Source organism: Rhipicephalus sanguineus, chromosome 1 (assembly GCF_013339695.2).
Source record: "Rhipicephalus sanguineus isolate Rsan-2018 chromosome 1, BIME_Rsan_1.4, whole genome shotgun sequence".
NCBI classification, from domain to species: domain Eukaryota; kingdom Metazoa; phylum Arthropoda; class Arachnida; order Ixodida; family Ixodidae; genus Rhipicephalus; species Rhipicephalus sanguineus.
Genome location: NC_051176.1, coordinates 10808958 through 10831222, shown reverse-complemented (window position 1 = coordinate 10831222; position 22265 = coordinate 10808958). Strand labels below are relative to the sequence as shown.

The following is a 22265-nucleotide window of genomic DNA, read 5'->3' as shown; positions in this document are numbered from 1 at the left end:
CCACGTGGTGCGCTATTGCAATCGCGTGCAGCCGCCTAGAGTCGCGTCGCCTGCCACCAGCCAGGCGAACCGCCCATATTACGACCCACCTACGCCTCTGTCGCCGACGTCTCGCCCCGCTCCATCTACCCGCCGTTCACCGTCACCACGACGCTGCTCGCTGTCACCGATGCGGCCACGTCTGGTCCCACGAGACCAGGAAAACTAGTCGTCGCAGTCCACGAGGCAACGGCTGCGATGCTGTCGAACTGCGAAAGCCCTCAGAGAAGCCCATCGAACGTGATAGACGTGTTTGTGGACGGTGTTCGTGCATCTGCCCTTATCGACACTGTAGCCGCCGTATCCGTTATGGACGCAAAGCTTAGCCGAATACTGCGAAAAGTGACGACGCCACTTTCCGGGCTCTCCCTCCGTACAGCCAGCGCCCAAAGCATTCACCCTACAGCGGTATGCACAGCCCGCGTCATGATTAAGGATGCTATGTACGCCATCGAATTGATCATAATTCCTGCATGCTCTCACGACGTCATCCTCGGATGAGATTGCGCACCCGCCGAAATAGAGCTCTCACCATTCTCTAATTTGACGCCGGCAGACAGTCCAGCGGCTGCGAGCAAGGTACTCGTCAAAGACGAGATAAAAGTGCCTGCAAACTCGTCAACGGCGGTGTCAGTCTACTGCGCCAGCCTATCCGACACCGGTGCACTCCTCTCGCCATATGACCGTGTTTGCACGAGGAAAGGCTTGCTGGTGCCTTTCGCGACCGTTCAAGTCACCCAGGGCAGCCTCTCTATTTTTGTAATCAACCCCTCCCCGTACAGTGTTACGTTGGTGCGACGGCAATGTCTGGGCAGCGTAGAACCCCTCGAAGAAGCACAAGTTATGGACGAGCCCGATGATTCGCACGGCCGAAGTTCGAGTACGCTCAGTGCTGTTTCGACGTCTGGTTCATCACACGCTGACGTATTTGGTTCCTCCATTGCTGACAACCTTACGCAGGTCCAGCGTTCCCAGCTTCTGGACCTGTTGGAAGAATTTCGCCCTTCTTTCGATGTCGCTCAAACTTCTCTCGGCCGCACGTCGGCCGTTACGCATGGCATCGACACTGGCGACCACCTGCCACTGCGGCAACGTCCATATCGCGTATCTCCCGCCGAACGCCGTGTAATCACCAAGCAAGTCGACGACATGCTTCGACGTGATGTCATTCGACCCTCTAACAGCCCCTCCCACGAAACACAAAACGTCTAAAAAACTTCTTGAAACAACTAGAAAAGTATATACACCTCTTGGTATATTGTGCGACGTTGAATAAACGTTTTCCACAAGAAGTTTTGTAGGAAACGTTGTGAAAACGTTTTGTACAAGAAGCCTTTTCTGAAAGTTTACGAAACGTCTTTTTCTAGAGCATTTAGAGATGTCAGCGCAAATTAAACGGTTTCGGTCGCTGCACGTCCTTCACGCTAAATTTTGATTGGTTTAACGGCGTGCGCAGTGGCGAAAATAAGTTGCTTTAGGACGCGAAATCGATGCACTTGACAGCTGTTCACTCGACCGCCGAAGATCGATCGTTGCTTGTTGACATGAATTGTGATGCCTTGATACCAAAAAAAAAAAAAAAAAGCAACGCTGCGGCCACGTGCGTCGATAACTTTCTTTGCAAGTCATTCGACATTCACCTCGTCTGGTTTGGCGTTTGTGTCCCGCCACGGTGGTCTAGTGGTTATGGCTCTCGACTACTGACCCGAAGGTCGCGGGATCGAATCCCGGCCGCGGCGGCTGCATTTTCGATGGAGGCGAAAATGTTTGAGGCCCGTGTACTTAGATTTAGGTGCACGTTAAAGAACCCCAGGTGGTCGAAATTTCCGGAGCCCTCCACTACGGCGTCTCTCATAATCATATCGTGGTTTTGGGACGTTAAACCCCAGATATTATTATTATGGTTTGGCGTTTGCATTGCAAAGGCATAGCCTTTGAGATTTATCCCGACAAGAACACGAGGAAAATGATTTCTTCACAGCAAAAAAATTGTCACTTGAGATCGAGATGTCGTTTTGAATGTGTCATGTACAAAACGTGCTGGAAATGATGCATAATTGGCTTCGAAATTGGAATCTGGCGGTTGCAGTAAGAAAAGCATTCCAAACAGTGATGAGAAGCATTGCCTTAGAGAGATGTTACTATAACTACTTCGAGAAATTTGTTACTTACGCATAAATCAGGTCGCCATCTATTTCATTTTTACACGTAATATTAACGAGACATTCCGTTTACATTTTTACTAAATTCATAGTGGTTTTTCATTCGTTTCTTTTCTCATTTTTGCTGTTTGTTGCGAACACCGCTAGGGTACGCTCCCTGCTGTCGCGGTTTCGGTTTGCGGAATCCGGCGGCAAGCCTACTACGTCGTAGCAAACGCGAAACTACAATAACTACGGCGACACATTTTCTTCTCGTTCGCCCGGCCCTTGTACCGTGTGGAAGCTCCAGAACATCACTGTGGCCTTCTAGATACTCAACAGAAGTAAGTGTACCTTTTGTCGCCGCTCGAAAGGGTTTTCCATGGTAAGATAAAAGAAAACGATCGGCGCCCCATCGCGTTCGCAAGGACATCCCGTTCACCCCGTTGAGCTTTTGAATATTGTTAACTGCTCCTTACAGCACACATGGATTCCAAGTGCATAGAAAATTGCTAAAGTTGTGTTGCTGCGAAAAAATCATAGTCTCGGATATGTCCTGGATAACATTCAGCCAATTTTGCTTACTTCGAACTTAGTTAAAATAATTGAAAAAATTCTTCATAGCAGGCTCAGTGAATTCATCACTCGTCAGGGTATCCTTTCGCCAAGGCAAGTAGGATTTAGACAGCGGTGCTCTATATGGTCGGCTCATGTTGATTTGGAAAGCCGAATTCGCCTTGCAAAAGTATCTGGTGAGATTTCTGCTTTAGTCACATTAGATATTGCAAAAGCCTACGATAGCGTGGAACACAGTATATTGATCTCAAGATTAGTGGACTGTGATGTGCCTAAGTGCATTATATCTTGGGTTCAGGAGTTTCTCTTTGAGAGGCAATTCTTTTGTTGCCACGAGGGAATTACTTCTGCCTTATATAAGCAAACAAGAGGTGTTCCGCAAGGATCGGTTTTGTCACCTCTTTTATTTAATATCTTATTATCATCAATTCCAGTTCATAAAAATGTTCCTCTTTACGTCTACGCTGATGATATTGCTTTTTTCTCGTCATCCCGAGATATCAATACTCTGTATCAAATCTTACAGTCGTACTTGAGTGAGCTTGAGGTGTGGCTTGGCGGGCTGTCTTTTTCGCTTAATGTTAGCAAATGTGTTCTGCTTGTATTTCCTCTATCCGTTCCCGTATTTCTTTCACTGCATTATCGAAATGAACCGATTCCACAATTAACGGCACTAAAATATCTAGGCATTCTTTACGTGGAAAAGTTAAATTGGCAGCAACAAATAGCATTAAACACCCGTAAAGCAGAAAGCGCCTTAGGATTGCTACGCCGGTTTTGCAATAAGAATTCAGGGATGCGCAGGGATACGTTACTTATAATATACAAACTTTACGTACGCCCAATTCTGGAGTTTGGTTGCGTTATGTTTTCCGGAAGTGCAGAGTACAAATTAAGACCTCTTATATTGCTAGAAAGGCAAGCTCTGCGGCTGTGTCTCGGGCTACCTAGGTGTGTTGCGAACAGCGTGCTTTATTTGGAAGCTCGAATCATTCCGCTTGATGGAAGATTTCGACAGCTGACCGTGCAAACATTTTTAAAACTCTACGATGGGCCCCTCTCCCGTTCACAGACACTTTTCATCAAATCTCCAGATTCTTTCTTTAGGCGCCCGTGGCCTCGTTATCAAAGACCCCAAGTCATTTTCGTCGAGTCTCTGTTGTCTAATCTTCACGTTTCCCTTCAGCATTTAACTCCCCAAACCCTATGTTCGATGCCAGTTGACTTAAATTTCGATGACATTTTTCCAAAAAATGCTAAATTACTTCCAAAGCATGTTCTGGGGGGCCTCCTTCAAGACCATCTCAGTCATTTTCCTAATTATGTGGTAATTTCGACGGATGCAACGCAAAATCTTCAGAAGGCTGGAGTAGGCATTTTTTCTCATCAGCTTAATTGGTCTTTTGCGCTCCAATTGCCTGACTTCACGCGAATTTATCTTGCAGAATTCCTGGCGATTACATTGGCTCTTCGGAAACTAAATTCTCAGCAATGAAAAGCTATTATTATTTCGGATGCTTTATCTGTTTGTACACATTTAACGTCCGCAAAGCAGTCTCCTCTTCTCAGGATATTTTGGTCTCTTGTACAGCGTAGTCTATCAGAAGTTCGGTTTATTTGGGTCCCCGGGCATGCTGGAATTGCACTAAATGAAACTGCTGACTCGCTCGCTTCGGCATCTTTAAATTTCACGGTGGTACTAGTAGCTCCACAGTTTTCTTTTATTACTGCTGAACGATTCAAACGCCTGTTAATCTTAAAAATCAACGAAACATCGCTCCTACACTCTGAAGAATTTCGGCACTTGCAATTCACATGGAACACTGCAAACTGCCTTTCCCGTCAATGTGAGGTGACCCTCACAAGCTTTCGCGTAGAGTCCCTCGGTTAAATTATTATCTCCACAAATCAGGATTTTCATTAACTAACCTATGTGCAGTTTGTAATGAACCGGAAACAATAGACCACTTTCTTCTCACATGCCGCCGTTTCGCCTCACTGCGCCGAATAATTCTTGAGAGACCGATTGGCATGCTCGGATTGGCAGTTGATACATCCACCATTTTATCGTTTGGAGCCAGTCAGTTGGGTGCGGGCCGCAGTGTTATTCTGTCAGCGCTACATAAATTCATTCAGGCAACCGGAAGGATACACTGCTAGTGGTACCGCCAGATACATCCAATTCTTTGACCCCCTTCTTTATTTTTGCTAATTTGTTTATATATTATGGTGTATCGAAATCTTCTGCCCCTTTCACATTTTTTTTAAATTTTTTTTAAAGGAATGTTATTATTGTTGTTATCGAATTTCTCACCTTTTTTTAGCAAGCGTTGTGTAAAACATTTACATTATAAAGTACAGTGTGGCCAATCCCCCTTGTGGGTATGAGCCAAGATCTAGGCGACATGACAAGACAAGACAAGACATCGCCGACTTTGATGCTGCGCTTGAGTCGCATTTACGCTAGATATCGTGCATGCTAACGATCCGTGTTGCGAAGCGTGTGACAGTGAAAACGCGTGTTCCTCCACCGACAGCTAGGTAGCACATGCTAACGCAGACTGCACTTATCGTCGGTACTGAAGATTTTGAAAACGCACAAACGCTTCGCAAGCTCGCCCTCCCATGCGTGAACGTTGTTAAAGGCACTGCGTGTGTCAGTTATCATGTATTGTGCAGGTGGTACCGTTTCGGCATCGCAGAAAGCGTCAAGACATATGCTTCGAAAATGTCCCAGTTTGTAATAATTTCTGAAAGACATAGGGTAAGCTGTTGCACGCACATGCTTGACTGACTTCATTGTGCCATTTGCGTGCAGGATGAAAATAAAATTCCGAGTATTGCCGAAACCACGACACGATTGTGATACACACCTCTGTGGAGGAACTCGTTGATATTGCTTACCCGGGATTCTGAGACATACCTAAATTTAAGCGCATTGTGTGGGCAATATCAATTGTTCAACTGCACTTTCCTTTGGCTGTTACAAGTTTTCTACTGTTAACTAGGTTTTGCTGTTGTGCTTGTGTGTATTTGTGGTTGAAATTTCAAAAGTATCTTATTGTCTGTACTCATAAGTGACCTCAACTCACTTGGTAAAAATTTTTAGCACATAAGCAACACGAAGCCGAAAAAGGAGGGACAATATGTGCACTAACTTTCAACAAAATGGTTCATTGCACAGGAGGCACTAATAGACAATATGGCTGTGCCCTCAAGCTTCACGAAGATGACATGCAGAGAGATATGTCTTCTTCCGTTTTATTTTAGCAAAGTATACAGCACACTAATCACCCTGCGAACTACTCCATGTTCAAGAAAGTCAATGCTTTATTCGAGAAGGACAGTCGCGGAGTGCTAACAAAATTGGTACCCACTTTTGCAATTTTTGCAGCTTCTATTATCAACTTCGTTAGTTCAGCTCTGTTAGCTGATAAAACCTTTGTGTTCTGAAAGAAAGGTTCCCACTCACATGCTCTACACTGTAACATCAGCCATTACAATGCCCTCTTATAAATGCCATTGTATGTAGCGCAACTAGACGGGACAACAGAAAGGAACAGACGAACACTGTTGTCCTGTCTAGTTGCGCTACTTACGAAGGTATTTAGTATGTCGAAACACCAACTCACCCAACATTCACCTCTTTTAAAGTGCTCTTTTAACCTATCATTCCTGCAGTGGCCCATTTCCCGACATACTGCTTACCGCATGAAAGAGGTATCTGATAAATGACTTCTCTGCATTCCACAAACTGCGTCCTATATCGTTTCTTGCAGGCAGTCGTTGTCTTTGGTGCTTGACTGCCGATTCTGCAAATCGATTTCAGCTTGCATGGAGCTGAAAAAACTACTTGCACATTAGCACGTGATGCCAACCTCTTTATTCTGTAGTTGAATAGCGCAACAACTCAACGGGACACACAGCACATGGTAAACAAAGGTGTTAGTTGCAGAGGGCCCGATTAGGAAGTACCGCTCCATTGCTCTAGTCTGCTGTTCCAACAGTGATGTCGCTCAAAAAGGAATAGCTGTTGTCCCACACTTGCACGAAATTTTGCACTACAAAATAAGGTTGATGTCACTTGCTAATGTACAAATAGTTTTTCCGCTCCATGAAAGCTGAAATCTATTTGCAGAATTAGCAGTGAAGCACCGAAGAAGACTACTGCTTTCCAGAAATGACATAGAATGTGGTTTGTGGTATGTGGAGAAGCTGTCGCTTATCAGATACCTCTTTCCTGCAGTAAGCAGTATGTCGTGTAAACAAGCAGCCGCATGAATGATAGGTTAAGAGAGTATTGTAATCTTGTAAACAAAGCCAATGATGGGTGGCTTGCATTGTGCTGTAGAGCGTGTTGGTGTGAACCTTTTTTTGCAGAACTCAAAGGTTTTATCAACCAACAGAGCTTAACTAACGAGATTGATAATACTATAAGCTGCAAAAATTGCAAAAATCTGTACCACTTGTGTTAGCACTTTGTCCCTGTCCTTGTCAGATAACGAATAGACTTTCTTGAATGTGCAGTAGTCTGTGAGCTTATGAGTGTTATGTATATCTAAAAATGAAACGGAAAAAGACAAATCTCAGTGCATCGCTTCTTGATGCAGTGCGAGTGCACCGGCATTGTGTAACTGTTTGCCTCGTGTGCAATAAACCATTCTATTGAAAGTTAGTGCACATGTCGTGTCTCTCCATTTTTGTTCTTGTGTTGGTTATGCGAAAAAATTATTAGCATGTACGACCAACTAAGGCGAATTTTTCCCTAAAGCAATGTCGTCCTGTGCTCAGCGTTCATTGTCGTTTAACCAAAGTAGCCGCTTTTTTTTTGTTATGCTGGTGTAAGTGCATGCTTGACTGAAACATTTTCTTGGTTCATCGTGCCTTTTGTGTGCAGGATGAAATTAGAATTCTACCAGGTATTCCCAAAACCACAATATTATTGACGCACACCACTGTGGAGGAACTCTACATTTTGCCTACCCAATGATTCTTTAACATATCTAAATTCACTTCATTGAGACAAAATAAGCCGTTGAACTGCTCCTACTGGCGTTTACAAATGTTCGATGATTTAGCAAAATATTGCTGCTGTGCTTTGCCAAGACAGCCTTCCGATTTTTGTTGTGCTGATACATGTCTGCTTGATTGATACACCTTGTACTTTACTGTGCCTTTTGCGTGCAGGTTCTTGAACAAAGTCACCAATTCCTTTGCTCCAGCCTATGTCAAGTGACCAACATATTGTTTGGAATTGCTACAATAAAGGTTATGCATGACCAACAACATTTGTTGGAATTTCGCATTTACTTTTTGAAGTGCGGCATAAGGCATTCCATAAAACACAAGTAATGAAAATGAGCCGACATTAAAATGCTTGCGTTGTCTTGAGCACAATGGATTAAGCCAATGCCATGTCTGAATAAAGAATAAACAGGATTAACGAATTCTTCGGCCAGAAGAACACCAATCTTGCCGAGATGAAAAATTCTTGAACACAGGTTGTCGCTGCAGCCGTTTCGACAAGCGGACTTTTCTTCAAGGCTGGAACTTGAAGACAAGTTGGTTTGTCAAAATGTTGGCTCCAGCAACAGCGCTAGTCAATTCGTTGTATCATGCCAGCATTTTGCAATCACGTTTTAGCTGTTCACTGTCAAGCGTAATAGGTAAAGGGATGCCTGCGTAATATGGCATCAGGTTTATTTCTGGAGCTTCTCTAGCCAGCAAAATTGATAATTCAAAAAAGGCAGAAGTTCAGGGGAAGATGCAAGCTTGAAGAGATGAGAAATTCTTGGACAAGGGGTGTCGCTGGAATCAGTGCTTCGACAAGCAAACTTGCCTTCTTCAAGGTTGCGAATTGACAAGTTGGCTTGTTGAAATGGCTCCAGCGACACCCTGTGTCCAAGAATTTCTCATATCTTCAAGCTTCCATCTTCCCCTGAATTTCTGCCTTTTTTGAATTATCAATTCTGCTGGCTAGAGAAGCTCCAGGAATTAATCTGACGCCATATTATGCAGGTATCCCTTTATCTATTACGCTTGACAGTGAACAGCTAAAACGTGATTGTAAAACGCAGGCATGATGCAACGAATTGACTAGGGCAAGCTCCTCAACAAGCTGGTTTGCATGAAAAATAAATGTCTAAAAATGTTCTTAAAAAGATCTGGCAAGAAGTTTTTTAGAATTCTTGCAAGCAGTTTTCTAGCCTTCTAATAACGTGGCGTTAGCACAGCTACAGGAAGTTTTCAAGCTGCTTACGTCTAATAACTTCTCAACTAAACTTCTAATATACTTTTGGACTTTCCTTTCTAGAGGTTTAGTAGAAGTTTTCTAGCGTTTCTTGTGTTTCGTGGGCTGAGCGTCTCCTGTCGTTCTTGTTGCGAAGAAGGACGGTTCTGTGCGGTTCTGTGTGGACTACAGATGACTCAACAAGATCACTCGTAAGGACGTGTATCCACTGCCGCGAATAGACGACACGATTGACAGCCTGCAAGGCGCCGAATTCTTCTCATCTCTCGATTTGCGCTCAGGGTACTGGCAAGTACTTATGGCTGATGACGCTCGACCGAAGACCGCCTTTGTCACGCCCGACGGCCTGTAGGAATTCAACGTCATGCCGTTTCGGGCTGTGTAATGCGCCCGCCACCTTTGAGCGCATGATGGATACCGTTCTGCGCAACCTGAAATGGCACACGTGCTTGTGCTACCTCGACGACGTCGTCGTGTTTGCTCCGGACTTCTCCACGCATCTTCAACGCCTACGGCATGTTTTGACGCGTTTGAGCGACGCCGGTCTGCAACTGAATCTAAAGCATCGCATCAGGCCTCGGAAAGTCTCATGTTCCAGCCATCGCCGAAGGGGGGCGAAAAAATCGACCCCGTTGCAGCTAAAAAACAAACCATAGTGGCTCCGTTCAAATCTGCCCTCGGCGACGCCAAAAAATCCGCCAGAGGCGCCGTAATAAAAGCAATATTTAAGAGAAATACAGCTATCATTGCCGCATAAAAGTGCTTTTTCTTGTAACTGAAAGTAATGTTTGAATGATGAGTAAATTTGTTGTTTAGTGATTGAAAACATCTCTGCCTTGTCGCTCACCGCTGACGGCCGCCGCGCGGTAGCGAGCAAGCGGACCGTCGCTGTGACCAGTGACGAAGCGCAAAAAGTGCGCCGCTGCGTCTCGGGTGCCGCAGATAACGCGCAGAATATGCGCAGTTATCGTCCGATGGTTGGCAGCTGGTTGGTTGCTCCCTGTTTTCTTGCGAATTCTATCGTTAATGTTGTCTAAAATACGCATGAAAGTTTTTTGAATTCACCGATGTAATCATATTGCAATTATGGTGGGCAGTCGGTGTGCTACTGTATGGTGCCGCAGGAGCTACGATACCAGCGAAGGCGTCAGTTTCCACAGGTTCCTCGACGATGGCAGGTACACGTACTTTCAAGCTCAGCGTTTTTCTTTCTGCTTTGTGACCTCGTTAACATACCACACTTCACTGTTCTCGCTTTTGAGTTGTATGCTAACACGTGTGGACAAAGCTGCTATTTCACTTGTACTTGCAAGGTCTGGTGTTCTCAAATGAACGAGTGAATTATGCGATGGCATGAGCACGACTTGGCCAGACTGTTGATGAAGCCTACTTTCCAGTGGCGATGTCACAATAAGAGAATGACCGGGACAGAAAAACGTTTCTCCCTTCTCTGTATTTCTGCACCTCTTTGAGGCTTTGCATATACCCCATTTATGGGTTGTTTCATCGGTATCACGTGTTAAAATGCTCATGTTTTCTGCCATTCTGTAGGCATCCACTATAATGTGATTTCTTTGCGTGAACCTGCTTGGTATTCTCAGCCTGACCGCAATATGTTGTAATAACAACAAACCCGGGGGTCTTCAGGCGTACTCGTTGAAAGCATGTACTGAAACTGTAGCAAAAAAAAATGCTGATGCTTTACGCCTGTCCTACAATACAAGTTGGTTATTGTGAGCGCTAGCTGACGGTGGAAACGGGCAACAAACGTCATCTAATTTGTTTTGTCTCTTTGAAGTACCGCGAAGGCTAGTCGTTTACGAGCTCACGATGTCTGAACAAGGGCCTTTTACCGCTTGCTCACTGTCAATAAAGATTATCGTTCCTTCTACTCACTCGTGAATTGTTCTTACTGGTGCCAGTTGCCAATGTATGCCTTTCGGTTCCATGTAACCTTCGTACGCACAGGTACTGCGTTCCGAAGGGCGCTTTGGCGTGCTGCTGGGCGTATCGACGCGCTCAAAACAAGCGGGCGAAAGATAACGACACCTCCGTAGCCCTACGCGAGTCCCGGCCTCTTTCGTCCACTTCTGTTTAAAAAGGATAGAATAAAAAACCAGCCGAGGCACCCGCGTATGCGCATACGCACCCGGTATGGAATAAAAAAGGCAGCCATTTGCTTTTTTTTACCTAAAAAAACAATAAATTTTGTTTTTCGCTTCCTGTTTACGCAGCGCCATCTCTTGGGTGCCTTCGGTAGTTCCATGCGCTACCGCTGCTTATCTTTCGTACCGTTGTCAAGGCTACAGTTTCCCTTCTCTAAACTGGTTCTTTATTCTATGATCGCATGCTATAAGGGTTCTTTGCCGTAGTTTTACTGCCGAGTTGCATCAATGTTTTAGATGCGAAGGCATCTCTTGCTCGGTGGTATGTCCCGCGGCGTGCCAGTCTCCTCCTTCTCTCTCTCCAACAGCTGCGCGTTACTCTCTCCACTTGTCTACCAGCACATGCTTGCGCTTCTCCTGCGTTCTCGCTTCTGCTCTCGCGGCGCATGCGCTACTCTCCTCCTCTAGTCTCCTCTCCTTCAAGTGGTAGAGCGCTACGCGCGTTCGGTCCAGCGCTTGCTTCGGTTGACTCCGAAATTGACGCCGAAATTCTCTCCTGCGCAGCGCCGCGATGAGCGCCAGCGCATGCACGTCCCCTCCCCCTCTCTCTCCTCTCCTACGCTGCTCCCCTCTCGCGCGCCTGTAGACCACGTTCGCCGCTCGCCCTGTGAGAATTACCGATCAGGCTAGAGGAATGCCCGACGCCCATAGTGTTCCTCTTCGCGTTCCACGACGCGAGGTCGGTAGCATGCCCGAGGTCGGTAGCATGCCCAACGAACGCCAACGGAACGCGATCGGGCAAGTGCTCCGGCTTCGCATCGCCTAATGGTCCCCTTTAGCGGGAGATGGTGTAATTTTTTGTCAGAATCGACAAGCCGCACTAGACGATGTAAGAGTTTAATGTTCTCTCGGCAGAGGACAAATTGAATCTTAAAGTTGCCAAGTTAAACCCTAAAGTTATTTCTAACGGTTCGCGCTGGAGTTGTAATGGTACAGCTTGTGTCGTTATGATTTTGTATATAAGCGGAAATGGCGAGCAGGAGGCAGAGAAGTGATTATGGATGTGCACATTTTCTGTGCTTATGCTCATTAATTAGTATAGGTGATTCGCATCGCGTGCTCTTTTTGGGAGCATATACGTTTTGTATAGCATTACGTAAGTTGTGTCCTTAACGGCAATGCGGGCATAGTAAATCCGTGTTTCGCATGGTGGGCATGAGCCGAAGTCATGCGCACACTGGTGTACTGCCATGAGGTATGATGTATTACTGCAGGAGCTCTGTCCGAAGTTCCTCGGTGCGCTTCAGCCACGCGCACACACACGCAAACACACACACGCAAACACACACACACACACACACACACACACACACACACACACACACACACACACACACACACACACACACACACACACGCGCGCGCGCGCGCGCGCGCGCGCACGTGTGCACATTCTATGAGCTCAAATAGCACCAGCCAAAGTTTTTGAAGCGAACCCAATGTTTCGGTGCCCTTTCGGTTCCTTCCTCAAGGGTTGTCTGTATTGGTAGTGGACGCATTGTCGCTTCTTATAGTCTCACCTCGGCTTCTGGTTTCGAGCGCGTCGCGAAGGCCGTGCACGCATACTGAAGACATTGTTTCCAGCGAGCGGTTGATTTACCTGGGTTCGATTTGCTGGCACTTCCCGAAGTGCCGTCGAAATCGATTTTATTGTCACGCTTCTCACAGTGTTCTGCCAGTTGCGTTTACACTGTTGGCACATCGTTCGCGTGTTAGTGCATTCTGTCATGAAAACTCTCGCTTACATATTCTAACTTGCTGAAAATTCAGAACATTTTACCTTGTAGACGACCCCTTGCTGTTTTTCCTTAAAAGGCCGGTCGTTACGGCCCTGGAAGCAATCCGACAAGCTTTTACACAGTTTGGTGACTCATCATGTCGCCCGGTTTCCCGAAAACCCGGGAAAGATGTTGACTGATTCCAGGGATATTGCTCGTCTCTATTGTTGCCCGCAGGGATCAGGGAGACAAGGTGGTTGGTTGGAGCACAGTTCTCAAAACCACCTCTGCGGAGGGGTTACCCTCTCAGTTCACGACGTGACACATGGCTGGTAAAGGCTTTTGCGTATGCGTTTCTCCGTAGCTTGGGAATGTCATTCTTTTCCTCCATCTTTCTTTCCTCTTCTGCCGTGGAGGTTGCTCTCGCACGTGAAAAGAGGGCAGACACCGCGGAGGGTCTGTGAACAGCCGGATGATTGGAATCGAATTGAAAATACCTGCCAGTATGCGTGAGCTTTCTGTATACCAAAAAGATCATGCGCTAACCTGGAGCAAAGCATCCAGTAAAAGGAGCGTCGAGACTTCCTCTCGTTCCAGCGTTAACTGAATCGCCTGGATGACGGAGTTCAAGTGGGCTGCTGCCAACTGCTCGATGATTCAGAAGCAGTCTTTCAAATACATCACAAATACTTTCGGCGTGTTAATAAAGGGACTTAGTGCAGTCTGTCCTACATGCTCGATTGTCAGGTTCGCCGCTGTAATAGAGATCGCCGCCACGTCACAGTCCCGCTGGCTTGTCTGTAGAAGTTCATGTTGATACTGAAGTATGTTCCCTTAAGGCAACTCTCGTAAGCGGCACAATTAATCGTTGTTTGGGACGGTCTTCTTCCTGTGGAATTAGGTTTCATTCAGGGCAGTGAACAGGAACACGACATCATGGGCACGACATCGAACCAGTGATGCACTCATCGCGGCTCACTGTCATTTCTTTCGTACGCTCCACGTAGTGGCTGGCGTTGCGAATGCGGGCTCTACCCTCAGGCGAAGTCCTGTGAAGTTATTTGCCAACGCAGTGGATAAGTTGTGAATTCAACAATTAGACAGAGTAAGACGTTAGGATTGTAGATATAATTGGGAAGCCCTTAATATCCAAGCGCGGAGCCGTTCGGGCAAATGAGTCCCAGGTAGATGGATCTTGCCTCCGCTTGATTTTTAGGGGCGAAGCTCCTCTTAGTCTAACCTTGTCCCGCGTATGGCGTAACCGGCAGTATCTCCCGAACAGTATCTCCCATCACCAATCTTTTGCAAACTGCCCACTACTTCGTCTCTGCAAACATCCCACTATGATTCATCACCGATCCATTACTTCACCGACCATAAAGCCATTATAATGAAGGGAGAACGGAAGCCACCTTTGCAACCTGCCCACTACTTCGTCTTTGCAAACATCCCACTACGAACCATCACCGATCCGTCACTTCACCGACCATAACGTTGTTATAATGAAGGGGGAACGGAAGCCACGTCTAGCTACCACTTACGATTAATAAAATTTCTTGTATAAATGTATACAGTGTTTGTCACGTCTTTTATGATGTACTGGGCTATCGCTTTGATTACTGCTGGGCGAAACCACTGAAGATTTCACGGTGTAACCATGATTGCTTCAGGAGCTTCGCCCAAGCTCTTCACCATTCAGCCGTGGATATGCTGTGATTTTTTTAATATGTCAGCAAAGAGCTCGTTTAGTTCTTTCTGAACTCTTGAAGCAGGGTCTTTTGTGAGGTTTTCGTAGGCCGGGCTGTGAAGGAAATAACATTTTTTTTTTCGTTCTAGCCTCCCCTGTCGACTATGACAGTTGCGTTACCCTTGTCGGCGGGAGGATACCATCATCTTCTAGGAGCACCCCAATCGCATTCCCCTCTTCCCTTTATATGTTGTATTGACGATAGTTTCCCATTTTGCCGGTCAAGACAATCGTTTTCTCGAATACCGCTTTCGAGTCACCTTATGCCTTTCGGCTTGAGGTGACATTCGGCAATGGTGGAGGTGTCGTGGTCACGTTAAAATTATGGTCTTGTGCCAGCAGGCTGTGATCGGACGGAGAACGTTGTCTGGACGGCAGGATGACGACAACATTCTCGCTATCAGTGCTGCGTCGGTGAATGCATCAGTATATAAATAAGCCCAATGTGGTGCATGACAGAAGGGCATGAGCACATTGAGCTACGTGAAAAAAACACATGTATATGCACAATGATGTATCCTCACATACGCAGATTCCCGTACAATTAATATTCAAGAGAGCACACGACATGACAATCACTGTACACCTGCACATGAGCGCCCGTGTGCGTATGTGTGAGTTGATGCGCAAATAGAAAGCAGTACGTCGTACTTCACGGCAGCAGGCCAGTGCGCGCAGAACTTCGAGTCATGCCCACCATGCACAACTTGGAGTTCATAAGTACGAATCACTGCTACGGACGTAACTTACGTATAGTCAGAGTCATTCAATTCTCTTTATGGTCGCGAAACTGCACCGTCACGCTATGGGCGTGCTTCATACGCTGCTCGAATATGCCACAACGCGCCACCGCTGCGCCACACAGGCGATCGTCTTCGCCGTCCGCGTATTCAAATATTCGCGCAGTGCGAGACAAGCTGCTGGATATGATATGTTTAAGTTAGCGGAAACGTTGTCTCAGGACTAGGATGCCTTACAGATGTTGCGTGCCGGGGTGCCGTTTCGGCTACAAGGGAACCAGAAAGGTGTCGTTTTCTTGACCATTAGACAAGCAGCAGCGCGAGAAAGGGAAGCGGGCCATACCGCGGCAGGAAAGTGGCGATTTGAACTTTGAGTCGAAGTATGCACGTGTATGTGCGAACCATTTTGATTCCTCGGACATTGTCACTGCGTATGACTAACATCAACGGCGACTCCGTGTCCCTGAAACGTGACAAACCAACGCTGAAGGCTGACGCAGTTCCAGGAATTTTTGAAGGACTTCCTTCGTATCCCACGAAGCGCAAATCTCGATCTCGCTCATCGACAATGCGACAATGAGTCGTCCTGTGAAGAGCTTTGAGCATCGCCGATGCCCTGTTTATACCGCATCGTAGCCATACGAATGGGCGTGTAAAAGCTTGTATTTTTGCCTTTGTTTACAACTGGCACCGCTGGCACATTGCTGCGAATTCACGGTGTTTAATTTGACGGAGATGTTAAACAGCTGTAACTATCGTAGTGTCGTAGTGCTGAGACCAAACGAGATTGGGAGGTCGCAGCGGCCGCATTTCGATGGGGTCGACATGCAAGAACGCCAGTGCGCTGAGAATTGGTACATCTAAAAGGACCCTAGAAGGCAAAAATCATTCAGAAGTCCCCCGCTTCGGCTTTCGTAATTATATCTTGGTATTATTTCGTTAATCCCCAAATACTCGTAGTTTTTCGGCTGGTACCCCAGCGAGCTGCATGTCTTGAGCTGAAGGAAAGATTATTTTTAGGGGCTCGTTTTTTTTTTGTTAGACGCAATATTAATGAGAACTAACAAACAGTAATGCCAACGAAAGTATAGGGGATGTTATTTGTAATAATTGGGATATAAATGTGAAGGAAGTAAAGTGGACGAAAGAAAACTTGCCGCCGGCAGGGACCAAACCTCCGACCTTGGAATAACGCGTCCGCTGCTGGGTTTTTTCCGTGAACGCGTTTTATGTTTTAAAATGAGCACCCATTTTAAAACATAAAACGCGTTCACGAATGTATTTATGTATGCTGAGTGCTAAAAGTAAAAGCGTGAAAGCAAAGCGACCGTTGCGGAAGTTTAGAAAGCTAAAACAGGGGGATGAAACTTCGCGGTTTATCTGTCCCGCGACCGCAGCGATCCTAATGTTTTGGGGCGGTACTATCTACGACCATAAATGAACGTTGTTGTTCCATTTTATATCTATTACCAGGATACTTATTAACTACGGAGTTTTTAATACGCAAGTGAACCTAAAGGTAGCAGTTCGAGATGGCGAAAATACGAGCGCCACCCGGAGTCGAAAACGTTAACTGCGCTGTCCTATCTCCCACTGCGAAAAAGGGGCGTTTCTTGTCGCGCGACGATTTACGCTACGGCCTACGGTGTCGAAAAGGCCGTTTTTTCCACCGTAAAGTTTGTTTCAGCGAAACCCTTGCAAGCTTCGACGAAACATACGCATGGATGGATTCACGCTGTCATCACAAATCGTGCTTTGTTGAGTGGTTTCGAAAATCTGCACGCCACACCAGCATAAAATTCTTTCGGATCCCGGCGGACGAAAGGTACGATCTGTGAAGTTGTGCATAGTTTTTACTGATTTTGTTTTGTCTTCGTATAGACTGTGTATGCACTCGCTTGATACCTAGTTATTAGAATGCGGGCTTGTGCAGTGCACTTTTGCGTGCGACTAAAAACGTAAAACATCCAAGTTGTGTTTTTACTGTATGAATGGTACGTTTACGCAATAAAACATTCAAACAAACTCTGCTCTTTGTTCTTGTCTAATTTATGTGTACACGTAAACAAAGACAAAGTCTTACCTAGAATAAGTGGTGTAGGAGTAGGTGGATAGGCAAACCTTCATCACTCAGAACGCAACGATTACCGTTTGGATCATGGGGTGGTTTGCGCAACAGGAAGGAGGAGGCGCTCGCCATCTGAATACCTTCCACTCGCTCAATTTGGCTTGCTGGTTCATCCCAATTCAATTTTGCGATAAATCGCCCCCCCCCCCCGTCACTCGAATCCTCAGTCCTCATCAAGGAGGTTTAAAGAAAACTCATCAAGATGGCGTCCCCCAGTGCGTGTCTGCAATGCGCCGCCATGTTTAAGTACCGCCCCCAAACACCAGGCGTGCGGGCGAATATCGCGTTCCATGGATGGTATAGGAAGTTTCACTCCCCTGGCTAAAACACCGAGGCTGTCCCACACACAACCCCAGCGATAGCAGCGTTCGCATAGCCTCTCAAGCACAGCGGCACCTCTGGTGGCGTCCGCTGGCTCCATATGAAACTGACGCGGCAGTTTCGTCACCATAAGAAGCACTGAATGACTCTGGTATAGGGCTAAACTCGCTGTTGTACTAAAGCCTGTATACTCCCTGAAGACTACACGATAGAAAGCAGCTACACCAACGAGCACACGCAGACAAAATGTGCGCGCAGGGCACAGTGGTCACCTTATTCGTTTGGTTGTTCCTACAATACAAGACGCGTGAGGGGGAGACAGAAAATTAGGTGGGTAGATGAGATTAAGAAGTTTGTAGGTATAACGTGGCAGCAGAAAGCACAGGACCGGGTTGATTTGTGGAACATAGGAGAGGCCTTTGCCCTGCAGTGGGCATAGACAGGCTGACGATGACGATGATGATGATGATGATGATGAAAATACAAGACAATGCTCATCACGGTGTTATCGCTGTTTGCAGATCCTTGCCGCCTGCCTATGGACCCTGGGAGTTGCAACAACGACACGAAGGAGCGGTACTACTACAATTCACAGACGGGACTGTGCGAGATGTTTGAGTACGGCGGTTGTGAAGGGAATGAGAATAATTTTGCCGAATTGGAGACGTGCAAAATGCGTTGCGAAGGTAGGTGCACATGTCGTGTATATTGTACAATGATGCTACCTCAGAGTAGCGTCGGTGGAAATTAGGTACAGAAGGTGATTAGGTGCAGAAGGTCAACATAGCGCCATAGGTTGGCAACCTAACTCACGCATCTCATCAATAAATATTGAGGTGGCGCATGGACGCTAGTGCGTTGAGATATGCGTGAATGAATGTCAGAATAAACGTAAGGCGATATAAGGCAGACAGCAATGCTGAAGCTGAGAAGATAGGGTCATAGGTTGGCAATAAAAGGTAAAGCTCACGCAGGCTCAATCGGGAAATATATTGTGTGCTTCGGGCTCACTGGGACTCAGGCTCACCAGTATTTTCCTCAACTGGACTCACTCGCACTCAAACTCAGTAAATATTACTCACCCGGACTTACTCAGACTCAGACTCACGGCCTGATCTGAGTCTGAGTGAGTCTCGCTGAGTCGACTCATGAGTGAGTTTGCCAACCTATGAACAAGGATGATAATGTATTAGATACGTGAGGAAACGAAATCATATTCAGGGGTGAAGGGACAAAGAGGTAAAGAAGTATGACATTTACTTCTTTACCCAAATTAAATTTTATTTTAGTGACCAGAATCGACGCCCGCAGTTGTGGCTTCCCGTGCCACTGCGAAGCGCCGTCTTTGTTTTCTTCTCTTGAGGTCGCGCGCCCTCCGGTTTTGTTCGTCGCCCAAAGGAACGTGCTGCAGGGTCTTGGAACAATGCGAGCGCAAGAGACCGAGAGTGGCTTGCGTTCTGCGCATGCGCTCTGACGGCTCGCAAATTTCTCGGGCAAATTTAGTATGCAGAAGGTTCAGTTCATCCAAAGCTTTATGTATGCATGGTTCAATTCATCCAAAGCTCTTAGCCCCTAGTCGATACAAATAGCAAAAACAAGTAGTGTACACAATTGTGTACATAGCGTCTCAAAGGGTTAATTTAATAATAACGGTAACCACACTGATTAATAACGGTAGCTGCAAAAGCACACGGGACACAGGAAGAGACAACACGAAGCGGTACTCATAACAGATCGTTTAATGAAACAACACCGAGCTTATGTAGGTTTGGAACACGTGTGCACTGTAAAACACCACCAAAACAAGGCGATAAAAGACACATGATAACCTACGACAAGAGTGCGCAACAGGTGTTAGGTAAACGCTAATGATGAATCACCAACTGGCCTACACCCACACTCATCCAAGGCGGATTAACTTACCGGTTAGCTTGAAGTCTAGACTTGGACGATAATGCAATTGAAGGACAGCTGGCAGAGCTATTAGCAACGTTCTTAATGGAGGGTTCTTAAGAGTGTTCGATTATTTCGCATTCCGTGTCGTCTTGTCAAATGTTAGCAGGCACTTCCACACATTGCAATGGGCAGCTCAATGCGAACCATGAATAGCGTTTAAAATATTGTTGTGTTCTCTTAGGCGGGTGTTGAGGCAGCGTGCACTCTGTCCATTGTAAACAAGCCCACAAGTCACATTAATTTGATGAACTACGCCGGAAACGCAGTGAACAAGCTCGTTTGGTGTTTGGAGCATTAAAGACGACCTTTACACCCTGGCGTGAACCAACTCTTTTTTAGACCATGGCTAAGCTTGTGAGCGTGGGAAATAAGAGCAATATTCTTTTTAACAGCGGGGCTCTTTAAGCCGACCGTTATTCCATGCAGAGTGAACAGAAATTACCATCATCATGAACCGGCACGCGCACTCTTCGTCCTCTTCTTAACTGTCGTCGTCTTCACTGTCGTCGCTCACTGAACACGTGCGCCGATTTGACCAACGTGGCATGCAATAACTCTGATGGGCGAGAGGAGAACGAGCACAGAGAGAAAGAAAGATGGAGAAAAAGCGAAATTGTTGGAGGAAAAAATTCGGCAGATCCCACGTACCGTGGGAATCGATGTTATGCGAAGCATGTGTGGGGTGGTGACTGTGGCGTAATTTTACAGCGAAAGCTGTTATGAGATCATTTCAGCGGCCGTTTTTGGCGCCCGCCGCCGCCGCCGGTGTCCGTAACCAGTATCGCTCGAAATAAGAAAAAAAAACGAAATAAGAAAAAATTTTCAGAATGGAACGAGGTTCGAACCTGGGTCCTCTGAGTGGGAGCCCAGTATTCAACCTCTGAGCCATGCCGGTGCTTTAACAGCTTTGCAAAAAGACCCTATAGAGGCTTCACGTCGGGAAGGAACTACAATAGCATATGGAATATAGCATGGTAGAAGAGTAAAATAAGCACCAAGCGTAGCACAACGCGAATTCTGTAACCAGGCGTCACACAATGAGAATTGCGCAAAGAGTAGGTTGTTGGGTGCTTCCAGCCCGTTACAAAGTGCTCCGCCCTAATTCTTCATCTGATCAGGCACAGCATCATCGAAGTGCGCATAATGCCTTACATGCATTTAGTAGGTACCACAGCTCTCCGTAGAATGACGAAAAATGGCATAGTGCCTGCTTCCCTGCTTCTCAAAAATTACAATGATGTATAGCGTAGTGGGTTCCTCGCAGTGCACTTGTATTGGTTGCCAAGGAGCGCAATAAGCGCATGATCCATTTCATCAGGGTCTCAATAAATCCCCCCCTCTCTCTCTCAGTCTCACGTCAACGTATGTTATATTGTATGCTGGGATAGCGAAATAGAGACCGGCAATCACACAATGCGAATTATGTAACTGGTGAGTCGTTAAAAGCTTCCAACCCTTTACTTAGGGCTGAGCCACAATTCTTCATCTTCATCAGTCGTCACATCAACAAAGTGCACATAATGGCTTACATATGAGAAGTCTGGTATGATCGGTTTCTGCGCAGATATGATGAATAATGGGCGTTGTAGAGGTGCTATCCCAACTTCAAAAATATTGTGATTTATGACGTAGTGAGTACCTTGCTAGTGTACTTCTATTAGTAGCCCCAAGAGAGTTTACAGCGAGCTCTAGAAATGCTGCTTCTCCAAGCTTTCGCTGTGACTGGTGCTGCGCTTTCCGCGCAGGCCTGGTGTTTTTTTCTGCATTGAGCGAAAATTTACGGGATGACGCTAGAGAAATGTGGAAGTGGTATACACACATTCATATGTTGAAGAGTGGAATATGGATTATATAACCAGTTGTTTACAGCTGCGTAACAATGCCAACAGCAACATGGGTGTAACCAACACCAGACGCGGTAAGCTGATATGTAGTGCTTATTTTCTTCAATAATGGCGAGCACGGAGCACGGATTCGAACCAGAAAAAGAAGCACAGATGCGCAGGACAGGCGTTACTCGCAACTAAGCTTCATTCAGGAAAGTTTTCCTAGATATATGGTACGCAGTCGAGAGGCATGCGCAGGTCGCACTGCACGTACGTTACAGTCACAGTTGCAATTGTTACAGTTGCGTTACAGTTGTTATGCTTATACAATCTCCGTTACGACGGAGAACGCGCGGCACGTTTCACGAACCTGTGTGTATGTGTAGGAGGGGTTCTTGACAGTTCTTGAACATAGTCATCATTAAAGGCCGGATTTTTGGGCATTAAAAAAGCTCGTTTTAGGCACCAAGAATAGGCCGGCAGAACAACGTTTTAGGCTGCCAATATCGTAAGTATAGGCGCAATAAATTTCACATCAATGCAAATAATTCTAAACTAAGACGTGCCCGAGCTGTAAGACAGGAAAGCAAAAATGTTATTGCTTAAGATGGCACAAAGGCGCCAACAGTTGAACATAGCCGTGAGGGGCGTAGCCAGG

The 22265-nt window shown here is 46.2% G+C and overlaps 1 protein-coding gene across 1 annotated transcript in view; it reads left to right on the top strand.

Annotated features, from left to right (window-relative positions):
• The window catches only part of LOC119389414 (papilin), a gene marked incomplete in the record, with an annotated part of 1122639 nt that overhangs the window by 620610 nt on the left and 479764 nt on the right, over positions 1-22265 (top strand). The window contains 1 exon segment of the mRNA XM_049412048.1: positions 18347-18511. Within this exon segment, the coding sequence (XP_049268005.1) occupies positions 18347-18511 (165 nt within the window).